The sequence below is a fragment of the Hippoglossus hippoglossus genome, chromosome 9 (assembly GCF_009819705.1).
Source record: "Hippoglossus hippoglossus isolate fHipHip1 chromosome 9, fHipHip1.pri, whole genome shotgun sequence".
Lineage (NCBI taxonomy): Eukaryota > Metazoa > Chordata > Actinopteri > Pleuronectiformes > Pleuronectidae > Hippoglossus > Hippoglossus hippoglossus.
The window spans coordinates 18,200,422-18,219,272 of NC_047159.1; the positions used below are offsets into that span (position 1 = coordinate 18,200,422).

Genomic DNA, 18,851 nt, shown 5'->3' on the forward strand with positions numbered 1-18,851 from the left:
TTGTAATCCGTATGTTTTATTCTATGTTACACTTTCACGTGTTGTATACTAAATTTTGACTCTGTGCTGCTGTAACAAGTGATTTTCCCTGGCGTGATATCAGTAAAAAAATCTTATCTAACATTATCTTATCTTATAGCTGCGAGACAAATTTGCCAAATTTGCCATGAGCACAGCTAAATTGGAGTTGAAGGCCAGAAGGACTTAATGGGGGGAATCCTACACTGTAAAGAATTGACTGTAGAATTAACAGTAAATACCTGGCAAAAAAGTTGCCAATAAAGTACTGTAAAATTACTGTAAAAAGAATTACAGTATATTACAGTATACGTTTTACAGTTTTTTGTTGTATATAAATTACAGCAATTTCAGTTTTTTTTTTTACAGAAAACCGCAATTACTTGTAATCTAGTTTACAACATTACCTTGTATTCTATTCAGATTACAGAAGTTACCTGGCAACTAAAGTTGCCAATAAATAGCTGTTAATACTTCACAATACAATATGATGTTGTACAATTGTTTTAGTTATTTTTTATTTTTTTACATTAGCAGTTTTGCAAATTATGCATACTGTAAGGTATTTTGAATGAGACCAGGCATAATGTTTATCCAAAATTCATCTACATTGCACTAAAGTCTTTTCACCTGTTAAATAAAAACGGAGCCAGAGCTGCAACAAAATAAAACTTTTATTGACACTCAATACAGTTTCACATCGTTTTAAGAACATGGTGTCCTTTTTTTCAGAAAAGCTCTTAAACGTAAATTATACATCTTTGGACACCGGCCACCCAGTGGAATTCACATTGACCAGAGTTTCAACATAGTCAAACATTATTAAAACTGACAACATACTCGGCTTAAAGGCCCAATCTGAAACCAGGACCTGAGGTAGAAATGTATTAAGAAGAAGGTCACATCATTTTTGGTATAATTTAACTTTTAGCTAACTAGCTAAAAAAGATGACCTTTTTTCAGTGTGTTTGGAAATCTTAATATATCAGCAAAATATGTAAATACTAATAAAATGTTAAGAGAAGAACAATGTCCAGTCACATAGTGAGGAGGAGAACAGTCCTCATTCTTTATGTTTGACTTACACTCAAAACCATTCAAAGTCCATTAATCTCTTGAGGAGAGAAGAGACGTGAGGACTGACAGAGTTGTTCTTGTTTTCATGCACCTTCCCACTTCTTTGGCCGACCAGCTTTGCCGTCTTGGTGCCTTTGGTTGGATTGATTCCAACGAAACATCTGAAATCACACGAAAAGAAACTTCATGAAAAATCTGCGCCGGCAGCTCCTTTAAAAGAGGGAGCCGAATCCATCAGGTTGTTCAAGACAAGATAATCATTTGCCCATTTAATATGAAAAGCAAAACTTCACAAGATTGCATGAGCTGACCAGCAGTGATATAGTTGCATCAACATAACCTCAGGCAGCAGGTCCTCTGGTTGGAGATTTCCTGATTTCCTGAAAAGTTATACCTGCTAAAACAAAACAAAAAAACGGTATTGCAGTGTATCAGCCGATTTGGCTCACAGATGATCAGTGATCTGCGGGAAAAAACAGCAGGTCATCCCTACTACAAAAAATGAAAACCAAAACCTTCAGTAAAATAATTTGTTGTGCATTCATTAGCCTACATAAATTAGCAAATTAACATGCATAGTGGATCACAATATACAGCTTTTAATTTTATGAAATGAGCTTTTCTGTTTTAAGTGCTTTATAAACATTAATCTAAGACATACCTTCGGTTTGCCAAGCGCTGAGAAGCCTCGACACTGGATAGGTGTGATGTTGGCAGGGAGATCCTCCTCTTTGATGAACTGCAGGTCAGATCTGGATGCCACTCCAATGCTTGGGACTGTAGTTTGTCCTCTGGTAGGCTGGGTAATACCACCAACACAGCTTGTCTGATGTCCTCCCCCAGTACTGACATGTCAGTATATATCTGGGAGGGAGTGGTGAAATATAATCACTGATGTGCCATTCAGCTTGTACACCATTAATGGACAATAATCAAGGAGATCTTCTTGCTTAACACACATGTAGTTTGAGCCCTGGACTACCCCTGTTAGACTGTGAATACCCAGATCAGTAGGTTCCACAGCCAACTGCCCCCCCCCCCCCCCAACAATAAAGTAGACAAGATGAATGCCAAATGTCTCTATGTTCAAAACACGATTTAGCTACTATAATGGGAAACTGCAGTCACTGACTGTTCAATTTAGGCCCAATCCCATTTCACCCAGCTAGCGCGCTAGCATGCTAGCTTTAGCGCGCTAGCGTTAGCATGCTAGTTTTAGCGCGATGTTACTGAGCTTAACTGCTCCTCTCATAACAAAGCATCCTGGTAGGGTTGCATACTAGCTTTTCAATTTCAAATGCCATTGATTCACTTTAAGTCATTCACTTTAGTAAGTTGTCACTTTAGTAACTGCAAACAATAGCATTGGTTTAATTAAGATCTCAACAATGTTATTACAATGACATCCCAACAAAGTTGAAGCCCATATTAATTTTGTAGGGAATTAACATTGAACTTACGTATTATGTAGTGGCTGGACACGGCTGTTGCTCCTCTGCTCCCGTGCTCTCATGTCAAGGTCCTCTTTCAAACCGCCTCGTGCAACGCAATCGATATCAACAGTATTTAACTGTAACATGCACCATCTACAGTCAGAATACAACTTGCCTGTAATTTTACAATGTGTTACTGTGGAAAAATGCTGTTAGCTACTGTAATTATATTTGTCCCATGATGCATTGCGATATACAGGTAAACATCGTAAAACGACAGAACAAGAAGTTACTGTAAAATTTTACTGTAGAAACTACAGAAATTTGTTACAGTGTAGTCTCTCAGCTCAAGCTCCACAAATCTACATGTTCCCAGGTCAGATCAGTCCAAGAATCTTTGGCTTCATTCCCAAATTTCCTGCAACGTCACCCTGTAAACTCTCTCATACAATATACATACTTGAAATGCCCCTGAAAACATAAATACTCTGACATTTGAATGCTGTCACTGAAACTTTAATTAGGGGAGCTGTTATCTGCTAATTGCTGTCACCCAAGCAAAAAATGTGGTAATTGCATTTGGGCACCAACCCAGTGCCATTTCACAGAAGCCACATCGCATTGGCAGCTCTAAACAATGTCACTCCCCTGACACGCATTGTTACGCTGAGTAATAAAAGCAGCTGATGATTAGTTGGTAATGTATCCATCCAATCAAAGATCAGTAACCAGACCTAGACTTGGAAAGCACGGAGAAAGAGACTCCGGGCTTTTTTTCTTTCTGTTGGTAGTGATGTGATGGAGCTCAGAGGTAAAGAGAAGGCGAGACAGAGAACCAAGGAGAGAGGGAAAGGGGGATGGTTGGATTGGTGTGGTTTGGATCTTGTTTCTGTATCGTTATGTTACACTCAGTGGAGCAGTAGATACCCAGGTAAGCACTGAATAAGATCTCTGTCTCTCCTCCTCCTACACTATGAATGATTAAGCACCTGGCCCACAGTGGCCTGAGCCTGGGTTAGGATGGTGTGGAGAAGCATATGTGCTCAGAGGCCTCGACGCAACATCCCCATCAATGTACTACTACTACTGCATTCTGGATGAATGAGCCACTAGACAGAACAGAGAGGACAGTGGTTTTTAATTTAATCTGGACGACAGTGAATAATCTAGCGTTTACAGGTTCACTGATTGTCTCCATGCAAAGAGACACATGAGGACACGCTCTTCTTGTCTAACTTCTCTGGTCCAAAGGAGATTTGTTCCGGTGTGGACCCTCACTGAGATTCTGCACCTGGCGGGAGAATAGCTTCAGAGATGCAGGTTTGTGTTTTCTTTTGTCTTATCGTGTGTTGTTTTTACCACCAAACAAATAGCAGCTTTGGTCAGTTCAGACATCAGACTACAGGCTCAGAGTGGATCAAACTGGAAGGCTATGACTCTTGCATCTTCTGGCTGAAACCTTCTCAGTCCCGTTCTACGTCTATTGGCAAATATCGCTAATTGCCATATAGTCTAGAAGTGTTCTCCACCCTGACTCAGGTAGATGAGACGGTGAAAGACACCCTCACATCTGACTGGTCAGTGGAAAGCTACAACCAGCAGCCCGTTTGCTTAGGTCAGAATAAAAGACCAGATACGGGGGGAACAGATAACGGGGCTCTGTCCAAAGGCAACAAAATCCTCTAACAACAAATTTAACTTAATAACAAAAAACTTGTTTGATTTACGATAAAATAAATTGGCACAATGTTAAAGAGGTTTATGTCCTAGACTATTTCCTGGCTGGAAGCAGTGACTTCCAGGAGCCTTGTTCCAGTATCCAAGCTGTTCTCACACTTGCTTGGATACAACTCAAACCATCAGATATTGTTTATACAAGTTTGTTAGTAAACTTCAGAGGTGCTGGTTGGCAGATTTTATTAGGGTTAGGGTTAGGGTTAGGGGGGTTAGGGTTAGGGTTAGGGTTAGGGTGGGGTTAGGGTTAGGGTTAGGGTTAACCCTAACATTTCTGCTTTAAGAGGCGTTTGGTAACAGCCGCCTGATCCATAGAAACTACGCCGAACCAAGAGGTAAGGAAGTAGCTTTTAGTTGTACTGACATATGATGACCTTTAAGCTCAAGTGGAGGTTTCACCTACAAACTAGATAATCGTGCATAATCCTTGTTACGAGGGAGATAAACCTTCCTATTAGTTGGTAAATTGCTGTGTCCTATAGCTCCCCCGCTCCCTCCCTCCTCCCCTCCCCCTGCTCCTTACACAGATGAGGTCACTCTGTCTCAGGCAACACTGACACTCTAGACCAAGTTGAGGGACCATCTCTTAATTAAAATACAATTGGTTGTGCTCTGAGGTAGCGAGGCAATTCACCTGATCTGACAATGGCTCAGTGGATTCATTACATAATCATTCTTTCCGCTGTGCATCATATTGGGCCGTCGAGTGTTAATTGTAACTGGTATTACCATCCAGTCCGCTTGGGTCGTATTCATACAAAGCTTCTAATAACACATGCATGAGGAAAACTTCTTCTATCTGTCCTCTCTGGACAAGAAATCCTGAACGCCCACTCAGTGTTCAGCCTTTCTAGCGCAGTGTCATTGGAAACACTTGTGCGTGCTGCGGACAGATCTGTTTAAAAGAAATACCTGCAGGGCCCCAGAGGAAACCTGAATTGAAACCTTTGGACTTTGTCAGGGTTGCCGAATGAAAACCTAAAAACGTAGGCGTTATTATCACCACTGAATTCATTATTCCTCCTCTTGACAGGGGCTTATCTGTTCATGTTATTACTTGTAATACTGTATGGCAGATCCCTAAGTCACGCTGTCCCAGCATATTGTCTGCCTGTGCTGCCCCGAGAGAAGTTTGTTCCCATGAAGAAAAGGGGGTGTCACGGATAGCCCACACCAGCACCACTACCATTACATCGCCAGATTGATTCTGACGTGCAAAAAAGAGTTCCTTCAATGATATTGTTCACCTGTCTCATTGGCTTAAAGTGGGTGGGTGGTGGGGGGGCGGCTCTGGGAAGGGGGTCGGGTAAGGGTTATTGGTGGGGACACGGGGTGAGGGGTATTGTTGGGTAGAGGGGTGAGCACTGGGGATGTGGGGCTGACAGGTGGAAAAAACTCTCATCTGACTAGCCTCCTCTCTCCTTCCATGGGGCCCCGTGTGAGCAAAGTAATGAAGTCCAAATTACAGCACAGGATTGCTAAGAACAAGCCTCTATTGTTCGCCCCCGGGGCAAACTAAATGAGTGTCACAGCAAGCAGCGGGGCACAGACCGTTACTGCACCATTTAGTCTGCCCCGTTGTCTCAAGATGGCCCCGTTTCAGAGGTTCTCAGATCAGACAAATGCTGCTCCCCTCCGGCCCCCCTCCCTCGCCTTCACCCTTCCTCTGTACAGCCAACCCCTCCCCAACTCCTCACCCCAAAATAGGCCAAATCTCCTCCATTGTGTTTCGACTGCCTAGTGTGAAATTCACTGTGACGTTAAATGTTTTCTAATGAATAATTACTGAATGGATATGCAGGGGGAATATGTGTAATGGATTGTAGACTGCATTTTAAAGACGTCTTTTTTGTCTCTGCTCCGTGGTATTTACAGGACAAAAACACTTGGCCTTTCTCAGAAGAAACGAGGGCCATAGGCGGAGGATAGAAGCAGGGGAGGAGGGGGAACGGAGGGCTTTGTGTCAATTAGATCCAATGGATTATCTTTTTTAATGTTTTTACAGAGAGAGTTGAGAATCAAAGGACTTCTGCTTCCAAAGGAGGGAGAGAGAGAGAGAGAAAAATACAAAACCAACAAAAGCTGTGAAAACCTTTGGTCTAAGTGTTGGTGCTGAGAATGCAAAACAGATTGGTGGAATTTTTCCCACTATGCTTTTTAAATGTGCCGCTGTTTTGGGCTCCCTGAGTCCATTTGCACAGTGTGTTATGTAGGCGTCAGCTCTGGTGAACCGTGGGCTGCCGGCCAAGGTCTCTGTGTGCTGTGTCGTGATCATTAGCTTCTGTCTGTTCGTCTGCACAATCACAGAGCTTTGCTTCAAAGACGCATAGGACCTCTGGACCTCTCGTTTCAATTGAACTAACAGGGACCATGTTTGTGCTTTTTCTGGGGCTTTTTTCCAGTGCGGTCCTCCCCCACAGAGACATGTATTCAAACATTTATTCATCCAGCTGCATTTGCCAAAATACACGTCAAAATTTGGACTTCATTGTTATGCATGCAAACGTGTGTTGCACTTGTTATAGTAACTTTGGCAGAGGTCTGCTTCCTCTTAAATTCTGAATTACTCTCAGTGATAAATACACACAAATATAAAGTTTTTATCTCTCCCTATCTCAAACTTATAACTATGAAGAACTGGATGCATACATGTGTTTTAGAAATATAAAAACCTGCAGATAATGGTGCTAAATACCAGCATTTTAAACTCACTCCTGCTGCACTGAGGCTGTGGATCTAGGTCACTAATGGTTGATACGACCTGTTGCTCAGGGTCAGCTGGACATGGAGGGCGCCCTGACTGCCAGGGACCGGGTGGGAATCCAAGATTTTGTCCTCCTGGATGAAACCACTGAGGAGGCCTTCCTAAGCAACCTGAAGAAACGCTTCAGCAAGGATCTCATATATGTGAGTCTGTAGTAAAACCCTGATGTGCACTTTCACAGTAAATATATATAACTTTTAACTCTTTCTTTTAGACGTACATTGGCACTTTGTTAGTGTCTGTTAATCCTTATAAAGAGCTGGACATGTACAATAGCAAACAGATGGATCTCTACATGGGTGTCAACTTTTTTGAGCTTCCACCACACATGTGAGTATATTATCTATAATGTGAATATGAGGGTGCATGTGCAATGCACCAAGGTTGATATAAGAAATATGATTTGTTTTGCCTCCCTGCAGCTACGCCTTGGCAGACAATGCTTACCACACCATGCTGACAGAGTTCAACAATCACTTCATCCTCATCTCTGGTGAGAGCGGAGCCGGAAAGACTGAGGCCTCCAAGAAGATTCTGCAGTATTACGCCGTCAGCTGCCCGAGCACCGCTCTGCTCAACACAGTACGGGACAAAATGCTCATGTCCAACCCTGTCCTCGAGGTCTGACCACTTCCTGTGACATCATTGTAAAGACAAACCAAAAAGCAGGACATGCTGACATTAATTATTCTGTGTGATATGGTTGTGTTTGTGTGTTTTTCTGCAGGCTTTTGGGAACGCCAAAACACTGAAAAACGACAACTCCAGTCGGTTTGGGAAGTATATGGACATTCAGTTTGACAGTGAGGTAAACGTCAGGTGGCAGATTCACTCAAGTGCCTCCAAGAACAATTTCTGTAAACTATATATACGAAAATTAAGAATGAAGAATGTTATGATAAAGAAATACGATAAAAAATAAGGAGAAATTATACTTTGGGTACTTTTGCGAACTTGTGGATGGTTGAAATGTGCAAAATTAAAATGAGAATCTAAGTTTCTCAAATTTATTTTAGTTTAACTTCAAATTAGAAGCCTAAATTGACTTTAGGGTTAAATTGTAGAAGTCAAAGGATCAATTTGTTAATCCAATAGAATTACATCAAAAAACAATATGAGCAACAACTTTTCTTTCATAGTCCTGGAAAAGTAGTTTTTTTAAAAATCATACTTTATCCTCGAAAACTATTTTCAACCGGGCCACTGTACCATAGGCTGTGTGTTTTTTTGCAAGTTGTAGAGCTGCTGTCTTTAGGATGATGATGCCTCTAGGGGGAAGCAGTCGGAGGCCACATCCTGAACTACCTGTTGGAGAAGTCGAGGGTGGTGCACCAGAATCACGGGGAGAGAAACTTCCACATCTTCTACCAGTTGGTGCAGGGAGGAGAGGACGACCTGCTCCACCAGCTGGGCCTGGAGAGAGACTGCCAGCACTACAAGTATCTTACCCAGGTATTAACATCACCGCGATCGTGGTGTGATGAATTAGCTGAGACACTCGTACACTTTGTCATTATGTTGTTTACTCTCTCTGACAGGGAGAGTGTGCCATTGTGTCCTCCATTAATGACAAGAACGAATGGAAAACGGTCAAAAATGCACTGCAGGTCATCAGCATCGACGAGATCAACACTAATGTGAGTTGGATGCTGTTGCTCACTGGGACCCTGCAGTTTTTGCATCATGTTTGAAATGGTTATTTTGTCTGTGCAGCACTTGTTTGGAATAGTTGCGAGTGTCCTCCATTTGGGGAACATTGAGTTTGACCCTGACAGTAAAGGACGTGCCCTCCTGAACAACAACGCAGCGCTGCGCTGGGTCTCAAATGTAAGAAAATATCACGATGTGTGGCATCGTTACAAAAAGTCAAAGACGAAACTCATTTAATGTCTTTGTTCCTCGCAGCTACTCGGGGTTGATGCTCAGACTCTGCAAGAGGGACTGACATACAGGAAGATCGAGGCCAATACAGATCAGGTGGTCCTTTGGTTTCATTCATCAGAAGACAGTGTTTATATTTAAAATTCTTAAACTTAAAGTTCTATTTAAAACGATTCTGTATCTGTGGAAAGGTCCTCAGCCCGTTCACAATCGATCACGCCATCTACGCCAGAGATGCCCTGGCTAAAGCCATCTACGGACAGACCTTCACCTGGCTGGTCAACAGGATCAACGAGTCCATGGAGAACAAGGTGAGAAGAAGAACAGATGACAAACTGAACCAATGAAGATGACTTTGTATCCTAACTGTTTTTCTGCCAGGACTCTACAAGAAAGACTGTAATAGGGCTTCTGGACATTTATGGCTTTGAGGTGTTCTATGTCAACAGGTATTTCAGCCATTTTCATACATTTTAGCACAATTTAATGTTACGGTTTTAAGAATTATTCAAGAAAAAATGGTTCCACTTCTGGATATTCAAACTGAGACGTTTTTTGTTTCTGCAGTTTTGAGCAGTTCTGTATAAACTACTGCAACGAGAAGCTGCAGCAACTTTTTATCCAGTTGACACTCAAGTCTGAGCAGGAGGAATACGAAGCGGAGGATATCGAGGTAATCCTGACCACCTGGAAAAAGGGGTTTTCACATTCATTTGCATTATATAGATTTTCATTCACTTTCTGTTTTTGGGACCTTTCCCCAGTGGGAGCCCGTACAATTCTTCAACAATAAGATCATCTGTGATCTGGTTGAGGAGAAACACAGAGGAATCATATCCATACTGGTATGTACTCGCTCAAACAGAACTGAAAGCCTCACCAGCCGCTTTTTAAATAAACTGTAACCATAAAATACTGTGAAACTGTGTGAAATAAATCTCCTGCAGGATGAGGAGTGTCTGAGACCAGGAGAAGCCACAGATCTCACCTTCCTCGAAAGACTGGAGGATAAGATGGGAAATCACCCGCACTTTGTCACGTGAGTTGACTTCAATTTGCAAGAGAGTATTGACATTTTCTCTGGATAAACAAATCTTAAACAGAGATTATGAATACCATGTATCACGTCACATTTGATAATGAAGCGGTTGTTTAATTAAATACTTCTAAATGATACTGAGTGAGTATCATGGTCCTGCTCACCGTGTGACTGGTGAGTGAGCCGACAGTGAGCCGATAGAGATGGAGGATTAGGACTCGCCTCTCACTCTTCATCCCTCCGTCTCTCTCCACCTCTTTTCAGGCACAAACTGGCCGACAAAGTGACACGTAAGACTCTGGAGAGGGGAGATTTCCGTCTCCTGCATTATGCCGGGGAGGTCACCTACTGTGTTGTGGGTAAAAAAGGAATCCCAATCTGAGGCCTCAAACGTCTAAATCTTTTTTCAGTTTCAGCTCAGAAACAGTCCATGACTCCTGATGTATTTGTTTTTATTTTTGCTGTGATGTTCTAGGTTTCCTGGACAAAAATAACGACCTGTTATACAGAAACATAAAAGACGTGAGTCAACAGTTTTCTACTTTATAACATGTGAGACAGAACATAAATTGAGATTTAGCTCCTGAAGTGAAAATGAAGCAAAAGGGAAATGGCAAATGAACTTGAAATTAATATGTGTGTATGTGTGTGTGTGTGTGTGTGTGTGTGTGTGTGTGTGTGTGTGTGTGTGTGTGTGTGTGTGTGTGTGTGTGTGTTATACACCTTCTCATAGCTGATGTGTCAGTCCAAAAATGCCATAGTCAGAGAGTGCTTCTCCACCATGGCTCTAGACAGCAGGCGGAGACCAGAAACAGTGAGTGCTAATTAGATTTCTCCCTCCATATCTTCCTATATAATATATTATTAGCAAGACTTTGCTATAGCTCCGATTTATGTGCTATTTAAAAATCTGAAAAATGTGCAAGCTTACAAATGATCTTTGCCTTGAAGAAAGGACTGGAGCCAACACAGCACACATGTGATACACACTGCAATGTATTCAGAGAAAATATGTGTACAATATAAAGTTATACGTTTTACATTTTTTAAATTATGTTTATTTTCTTAATTCAAGTATTCAGATCTTTTTATTTATAGTTAATAAGGATATAGTTTATGTTTAAACTGTAAAATATCAAGCTGCAATTACATTTCTTTTTTTTTAATGAAGGATTGAAAATTACATCCTAGGAATCATTGCCAATTTTGTTTTAATATATCAGCCAATACATCAGTATCAGAAATTTGTACCCACTAATATCGGTTTTGGCATAGGCCCCCAAAATCTATATTGGTCGAGCTCTAGTACACTGTAGAGATTACAAATGAGAAGAAACAAATTAGTAAATGGTCGGGATTATCTGGAGTGACCCCCGAGACAAAGACAAGTCATTCTTTCAGTTTCAAGTCAGTGGCAGAGGGCCTGTGTCATCATTGAGCCATATGGATCTGACAGATGAACTGTTGGGGATTACGTCCCTGGTGTTGTGTCTGTAGGTGGCGACCCAGTTTAAGAGCAGCCTGCTGAAGCTGACAGAGATCCTCATGGCTAAGGAGGCCTGGTACATACGCTGTCTTAAATCCAATGAGTCCAAACAGCCAGGTACTTGAATTGATGGAGAAGCACATTGAGCTGTTTTGTTTACATGAAGGAGTGAATTTGATCCTCGTCTCGCTCACAAACTCACAGGTCAGTTTGACGAAGCACTGATCAGACACCAGGTGAAGTACCTGGGCCTGATGGAGCACCTCAGGGTCAGACGAGCTGGTTTCGCTTACAGACGCAAATATGAGGTGTTCTTAAAGAGGTATGACGGAGCACAGGACTTTGTTTTGTTTTAATTAAAGAACCTGTTGAATTGAGTTCTTCCTTTCTGCTTCATTTAAAACATCCTGTGTGGGCTGTTGCTGTATCTCACAGATACAAACCGCTGTGCCCGGCCACCTGGCCTCACTGGAGAGGAGTGCCCGCTGACGGAGTGGAGGTGCTGATTCAACATCTGGGCTACCTGCCAAATGAATACAAAATGGGGCGGTGAGGACACTTCCTAGTTACAACAGAGCAAATGCACTTTAAACCAGGAGTAACCGAAAGCTTTTTTTTTAACCCTCATTTGTTTTAGAACAAAAATATTCATCCGCCACCCGAGGACACTTTATGCCACAGAGGATGCTTATGAGAGATGTAAACATGAACTAGGTGAGTGCAAATCAGCTCTAAAACGATTTCATCATAGCTCATCACTATACCTGCACAATGATCCAGCTTAATGCTCTGAATCTGCAGCGACAAGACTCCAGGCCAAATACAAAGGGTACAGGGCGAAAGGAGAATTCAGGAAACAAAAAGAAGCTGGTGAGTCTCACAGCACATGATCTCGACGGGGGACGTAGCATTCTGCAATCACACACCCTCTGTTATCTGCTTCACATCCTCAGCCACTAAGATTGAAACTTGTTGGAGAGGAGTGCAGGCTCGGAAGGAGAGAGAGAAGAGAGCCTGGGCTGTGAAAGTCATCAAGAAGTAAGAAAGAAGAGAGATCATCATCACGCAGCTCCCCCCCCTCTGTTATTTGATACTCAATATTTAACAACCTGTTTCAGATTCATTAAAGGCTACATGACCAGAGGAGAGGCTAAGAACACGGATAACTCAGAGTACCTGGTCTTTGTGAGACAGAGTTACTTGAACCGACTCAAAGCCAATCTGCCAAAGACCGTTTTGGATAAAACCTCCTGGTTAACTCCACCAGCTGTGGTCAAAGAGGTGAACTGGTTCATCACTTTCACAGCCAAACAGATACAACACATGCTGACATTTCATTTTGTGCACGTTTCTGTTCTTGCCAGGCATCAGAGACCCTGCGTACGCTTCACTACCGCCTCATGGTGCGGAAGTATGTGAGGGGAATCACACCCCAGAAGAAAGCACAGGTATCTCCCATGTTGAACGTGCTGCATGAAACTGGATCATCACAGGTTCTGTTTCTAGAGAGATTGACTTTCTTTTTCATCCCCTCAGTTTCAACTGAAACTTGTCACCAGCTCCCTGTTCAAGGGGAAAAAGGACAGTTATCCACAGAGTGTTGCTTTACCTTTCTTAGACACCAGAATCAGTAAGTAATCAGATATTCTGTATGCACAATTCCATTTTATTCTATAATAATATTAATATAATGATAACCTTTATTTATACAGCACTTTTCCATAGCACACAGATACAAAGGAAAAATGGAGATTAAAAGAACAGCAATCAAACCAAGGGAAAGATAAACAGTTCGTAAAACAGAGGGGAATAAAATAATAAGTCAAACATTCATAAAAGCTTAAAATGCTTCAAGAGCAGATTTAAAAGACACAAATGATGTTTCCTGTCTGATCTCAATCGGTAAACTGCTGCACAGTTTTGGGGCAAAGCCTGATCACCCTTAGTGATCCGGGAATAACCAACAGATCTATTCATAGATCTAAGTGAACACCCGGCATATAGAGGGTTAATTAGTCCCTGATGCAGTTAGGAGCGAGGCCATTTATTACTTTAAAAGTGATGCGTTTTCAACTACTGTTCTTGCATCATTTAATATCTCCAGGTGAACAAGACATAAACCCGAAGGTCCTGCAGTTGATTCGTAATGAGCGCATCAAGGTAATAAACTGTCATCTTACACCCAGTGAGAAAAACAGCATCACGTCCAACACGCCTCACTGTGTTGTATCCTGTGTTTGTGCAGTACACTGTCCCGGTAGTTAAGTATCACAGGAACGGTTTCAAGCCGAGGCCTCGACAGCTCATCCTCACCCAGACGGCTGCCTACGTGGTGGATGAGGCCAAGATCACTCAGAGAGTCCTCTACACCGTCCTCAAAGGTCACATCAACACGATGGTCCACACTTTACACTTCACCATCAGGGAGGTTTTGAGGTGTGATTAAACATGTTCTTCACTCACTGCAGGTATTTCAGTCAGTAATTTGACTGATGGCACCGTTGTTTTCCACATAACATGTGAGGACCCCAAGCAGAAGGTATGTGTTGTATACAGCAGGTATTCAGGATTTTCAGAAATAATTCTTATTCATAGTAAAAAGTATGTATATTGTAAATCTGAGTGATCTGATCTGTGTGGATCAAATCAAACTTATTAACTAATTAACAGAGAAGAAAGTTCAGATATGTAGAGAAATTTTCCTCACAGATTTTCAGTTTCTTGAAAATGACATTTTCTATTTATTCTTTTATTCTGTGGTGGTTTCAGGGGGACCTGGTGATGCAGTGTGACCACTTGTTTGAGTTTTTGACCAAACTTGGTGCCATTGCTAACAAACAAAACGTGATCAAAGTGGTTCAGGGCAGGTGAGTGTGCATCTAAGTCAGACAGGAATCTCAGTTAAATTAAATTTGATATGTGACTCTTTCCACTTGTTTGCCCTGATTCTTAGTATCAAGATTGAAACCCAGCCAGGGAAAGAGAGTGCTGTGGACTTCAGCACTGGACCGGAGCCCATGGTGTACAAGGCCAAGAACGGACACCTCATGGTGGTGAGTGGAGTCCGGCGATGATGAAGAATTTATGTACTGATGCGCTCTGATCTGAATTGAATCTGCAGATGAGGAGATATCACTTTGAAACAAGCTGTGTTTCTCTGCAGGTTACCACTCGGACTCGGGTACGGTAACGTGTGAGGAGGAGGAGGAGGAGGAGACACACAAGAAGCCTCTGCATATTTCATCAGGAGACCCCTAAAGGGAAGATCAACATGTCTGTACCTGAGCAGAAAGAGCTGCACTTCACAAACCCTGGATAAACTCGTTTGTTGGACAATTACATCTTTGTTTTTCATCCACTCACAGTAGTGAACAACTTAAAGTCATTTTTCACCAAAGAATATTAAATTGCAATGAAAGGTTAGTTTCACCATCATTTTATCTTCGTTGTTTTTTGCACTAAAGTTGAAAACAAGGGTTGACACTGGAGTGTAAATCAACACAATGCAAAACTCTCACAAGACACTCAGCTTCACTCATAAACAGCTTGAAAAGATCGTCTAATTCTGCTGTTGAAACTTTAGCCATGTGTCATAATTTGAGAATTTAAAACAGAATGGTTGTAAAAATTTATTTGTGATAAAGTAGATATAAATATAAAACATACATATATGGTCACTTCTGTGCAACAGAACTACAAGTAGGGTGATTGTTAGACATATTTCAACTTAAACCTATTGTGTGCAAACAGGACATTCTCCGATGAATGCAGCGACGAAGGACAGGTCTAATTTCTCTCCCTGTTAAAAGCTTGTAGACAGGATTCCCTTCCTGCCGGGTAGATCTCTGGTAACAGTCATTCACTTCAACCTCAGCATCCATCATTCAATCAACCCAGTACATTTAACACCTCAGGACACAGCTCAAGTTTCCTCCACTGAGAATAATAATCATTTAGTGAAGGGGAAATGCATATTGTTAAAGTAAATGTGGCAGAAGCACTACAGTAAAATGTTGCATCCACCTGTGATATCTTACATATATCAAAAAAATTATATTTTAAAAAGGTTTAATTGCTAGTATCTGCAGGCTACAAAATAGCCTTGAAAACATCTTCTAAGAGTAAAACAGTGCCACCATGTGGCCTCATTGTGTTCAACATCTTCATCCACTGCTGTTGCAGTGGACCCGTCAGGACCACAAGGAAAGTAAAAATTATATACACTAATTTTTAGCTGCTTACTCAATATAATTATTGTTCTCCTAGATGTAATCTAGTTCACGCCTCAATTAACAAATGTATACTGACAATATATTTTTTGTTTTCATTGCACATGAGCAGAAAACAATGATAGGAGTAATCATAACGATCACAACAGCCTGTCGACCACTCAACAAAGAGGACAAGTGGACACACAAACAAACACAAAATCACTTCACCATTGCACTCTGTTGTATGACTCATCTCATAGTAGTCTCCTAGAGAAAGCTGATAAAATAAGAGTGTGAGAGTGAGCACGAGAGAGAGCGAGAGGCGCTGGGTGTTGTAAGGCACAAGCGTGGTGCAAAGACTGTCCAGGGTCCGAGACACAGGCTGACGGGTCAAAGGAGGCGGGTCACTGGTGGTGGTGTGTGCGGTCATCAGGTCGTTTGACATGAATCCTACGAACTCGTTCAATTCGGTCCCGTTCCTCGTCCTCATCCAGATGATTAGATCGTCCTGCAGCACCTCCTGTGGCCTCCAGCAGGGCATTGTCTGGACCCCTCCCATCGTGGGACTCATACAGAAGGATGTTCAGGGTCTCCTCATAGATGCGCGCCTCAGGGAACTCAACCTAAGAGAGATGGTGTTACATGAGAGGTAAGAGAGAAACAACCTAAAAGAGTGGACATATTAACAAACTGATGGATATACACTCACCTTTGTCTGCTTCTTTTCTGTGGCATAAACAATGGACGTGCAGCAAACTTCAGCAATCTTACGCCCCTGGCCATAAAATGACCAACAACAGATCTCATCTCCAATCACATCTTTGATGAAAAGGACTCGCCCGTTGAAACGTAAGGACAGCTTGTCAAATAGCTCAATATTTTTCAGCATGTTGTCATCGGAATTGCTGGAAGGGGTTTGAGATAGAGGACAGTCATTAACACAACCAGCAGGATTTCACGATGTTCCTTCAGAAATTAGACATATTAGTTCCTGATATCAGTTGAAAAACTCACCTGGTATATGAATATTTGTTGTTGCTTCTGTTATACAGAAGTTTGACAGTAGGCTGTGAAGACAAGGAATTTTGAGTTTTTAAATAGAAATCAAATGAGTCTTTCCATGAAATTGAAACACTAGAAATTAAATACAAAATGTAAAAAAATATATTATACCTTATTTGATGTTGCAATAAGCTTCTGCTCTTCCTTAGATGATGTCATCAGAGGCACTTTACAAAGAGGTTCATAAGTTTCTTTGTTCTGGGGGAACAAAAAAAAAAATCACCATTAAAAAAGTTTCCACCTGCAAAACTGCAGCATACAGGAGGTAATAAGAGAAAGGAAGCCACCTGGTGGCACAAAGTAACATAGGTAATGAAGGATATGCAACTCTCATCATTGTTTAAGTTATCAACTGTCACTACGAAATATGACGTAGACTGTCTTAAAACAATATTTGCACTTATTTTATGCCCATCATAATATGATCTTATTGGTTCATTAAAAATGTTTATATTCAAAATAAAATTCAGTTTTAAAACAATTTATTAAACAATGTATTTATATATTTCTCTGCCTAACTGAGAGCCCTCTGAAGTGTTGATACCTGCAAGGCAGCCGTGCATTCATCAGCTAAGCCCTGGACAAGGTAATACTTGGCCTCAGCGAGCAGTTCCTCAGTTTCCCGCCGGCTGTCTGGGAGCGGCACGGCTCCGTCTCTAAGATAGTTGAGGATCGTTCCAAAATGTTTCCCACAGCGATCAATCAAGATCCAACCTATAAACACAAAACAGTGGAGGATTACTTAGTTATAGATCACAGCGAGAGAACCCTGCTTATGATGATATCATTTTCAGCAACAGCTCACCTTCACTGTCTGTGAGGACCTCCATCCTGCCACTGAACATGGCTTTGAGCATTGTGTCCTGTTTGGTCAGTGTCTGCATTGTAGTGTAGTACAGGGCCCCACCCACATTTAGCTTCACATACTTAGAGCTGGGGCTGGAGCCCTTGAAGGACGTAGTCCGGGTTGTAGCTGCAGGCATTGCCGAGCTCACCACACTCTCTCCTGACATCTCTTCCTGGAACAGAGAATATAAAGAGGATGAGCCGACACCTGGCTCAGGGCGAATATCTCACTGGATTAGCTGGTTACAAAATTCATTTAGATAAGTGTAACTTTTATTTTCAAGTAAATAAAAAAAATTCTGACCCATTGTTGGCTCAGCATTTTGTGGCTTTGCAGAACTGTGTGAAACTCAGCCAAGAACCCATATGTTGTTACTAATCAACTAACTTTTCAAAGTAAGCTAACAAATAAAGTTGTATTTTTATAATGGTGTGTGTCCATGTTCTGATAAAGAAAACATGTTGTCCAGTGTTGCTCAACAGTTACAATAAGTAAGATCAAAGCAAGGTTGTTAAAAAATACAGTAAAAGACAAAATAATGAAAACATGAAGTGACGCGTGCATTTCATTAGCGAGACTTTCCCAACTCTATGACCGACATGGAAGCGGATGCTACTGTTGACACAAATCAACGAGGTTAAAACAGTTGCATGTTCTTTGGGGGATTTGAACTTCACGGCTGTTATGTCTCCTAACGATGTTATTCCGGCTCAGCTTGTCGTGATAAAGCTTTAAAATAAGACCGACTTGGCAGAGAGCATTCAAAAACACCGCTTCACACTTATTATACGGTTGCGTTCGACTTCAAAGCGCCAATAATGAGCGGGACGACACATCTACGACTGTTTACAGCTTTTATTTATCTGTATAAAGTTCACCAGTCTATCTACACCCAGTCAATCATAATTCAATTGTCCCTAGCACGGCTAATTAGCGAGCTAACTAGTTAGCATTGACTAAAGTTAGCTGTATTATTACACATTTGGCAGAAAATACATGTATTGCGTCGCCGGCCGTTACAGTAGCTGTCTGTGTGTGTCGTCGGTGGTGTTTTGTCGCTAGTTGTTTGATAAAAACACAAGTATATTTACCATAGAAGCCGCAGCCGACTTCGTAAATATGTCTCGCTAACGTCAGCCAGCTAACACCCACTTCCTTCCGGTCCGCCGCTGCGCAGTTATGAAAATCACGTCACCTTTCCTGTGCGCCGTTTAAAGGGACATTTCACCAGAATTGTGCTAAAGGTTCCAGAGAGTTTGACAGTGATCAAGACGAGTGAAACGAGACTAAAGTAGCGAC

General features: G+C 41.7%; 2 protein-coding genes across 2 annotated transcripts; one reads left to right on the forward strand and one right to left on the reverse strand.

Moving 5' to 3' along the window:
- Positions 1–6,603: 6,603 nt before the first annotated feature.
- On the forward strand, positions 6,604–15,640 carry myo1ha (myosin IHa). Its single transcript, XM_034596252.1, has 31 exons — positions 6,604–7,169; positions 7,241–7,356; positions 7,449–7,647; positions 7,754–7,834; positions 8,299–8,478; positions 8,565–8,663; positions 8,740–8,853; positions 8,932–9,003; positions 9,099–9,218; positions 9,289–9,356; positions 9,475–9,580; positions 9,672–9,752; positions 9,855–9,946; positions 10,211–10,305; positions 10,422–10,468; positions 10,680–10,760; positions 11,444–11,549; positions 11,637–11,754; positions 11,868–11,981; positions 12,070–12,146; positions 12,234–12,302; positions 12,386–12,470; positions 12,551–12,713; positions 12,797–12,880; positions 12,969–13,062; positions 13,537–13,592; positions 13,678–13,813; positions 13,901–13,971; positions 14,202–14,299; positions 14,386–14,485; positions 14,596–15,640. The coding sequence occupies exons 1-31, from the start codon at positions 7,047–7,049 to the stop codon at positions 14,620–14,622; spliced, it is 3,072 nt and encodes a 1,023-aa protein (XP_034452143.1). The 5' UTR covers positions 6,604–7,046; the 3' UTR covers positions 14,623–15,640.
- kctd10 (potassium channel tetramerization domain containing 10) lies at positions 15,049–18,776 on the reverse strand. Its single transcript, XM_034596253.1, has 7 exons — positions 18,644–18,776; positions 17,511–17,724; positions 17,250–17,419; positions 16,817–16,903; positions 16,658–16,710; positions 16,353–16,548; positions 15,049–16,266 (listed from the first exon to the last, which is right to left on the reverse strand). Exons 1-7 carry the CDS (start codon positions 18,644–18,646, stop codon positions 16,048–16,050), a joined length of 942 nt encoding a protein of 313 aa, XP_034452144.1. The 5' UTR covers positions 18,647–18,776; the 3' UTR covers positions 15,049–16,047.
- Positions 18,777–18,851: the final 75 nt, after the last annotated feature.

Excerpts from the sequence above, each read along its gene's own strand:
- myo1ha (XM_034596252.1), top strand. The coding sequence starts at position 7,047 with ATGGAGGGCGCCCTGACTGCCAGGGACCGGGTGGGAATCCAAGATTTT. Across the intron at positions 12,471-12,550 it reads GCTGTGAAAGTCATCAAGAA|ATTCATTAAAGGCTACATGA; the intron begins GTAAGAAAGAAG and ends AACCTGTTTCAG. Across the intron at positions 13,972-14,201 it reads GTGAGGACCCCAAGCAGAAG|GGGGACCTGGTGATGCAGTG; the intron begins GTATGTGTTGTA and ends TGGTGGTTTCAG.
- kctd10 (XM_034596253.1), bottom strand. Across the intron at positions 16,549-16,657 it reads AACAAATATTCATATACCAG|CAATTCCGATGACAACATGC; the intron begins GTGAGTTTTTCA and ends AACCCCTTCCAG. Across the intron at positions 16,267-16,352 it reads CAGAAAAGAAGCAGACAAAG|GTTGAGTTCCCTGAGGCGCG; the intron begins GTGAGTGTATAT and ends CATCTCTCTTAG.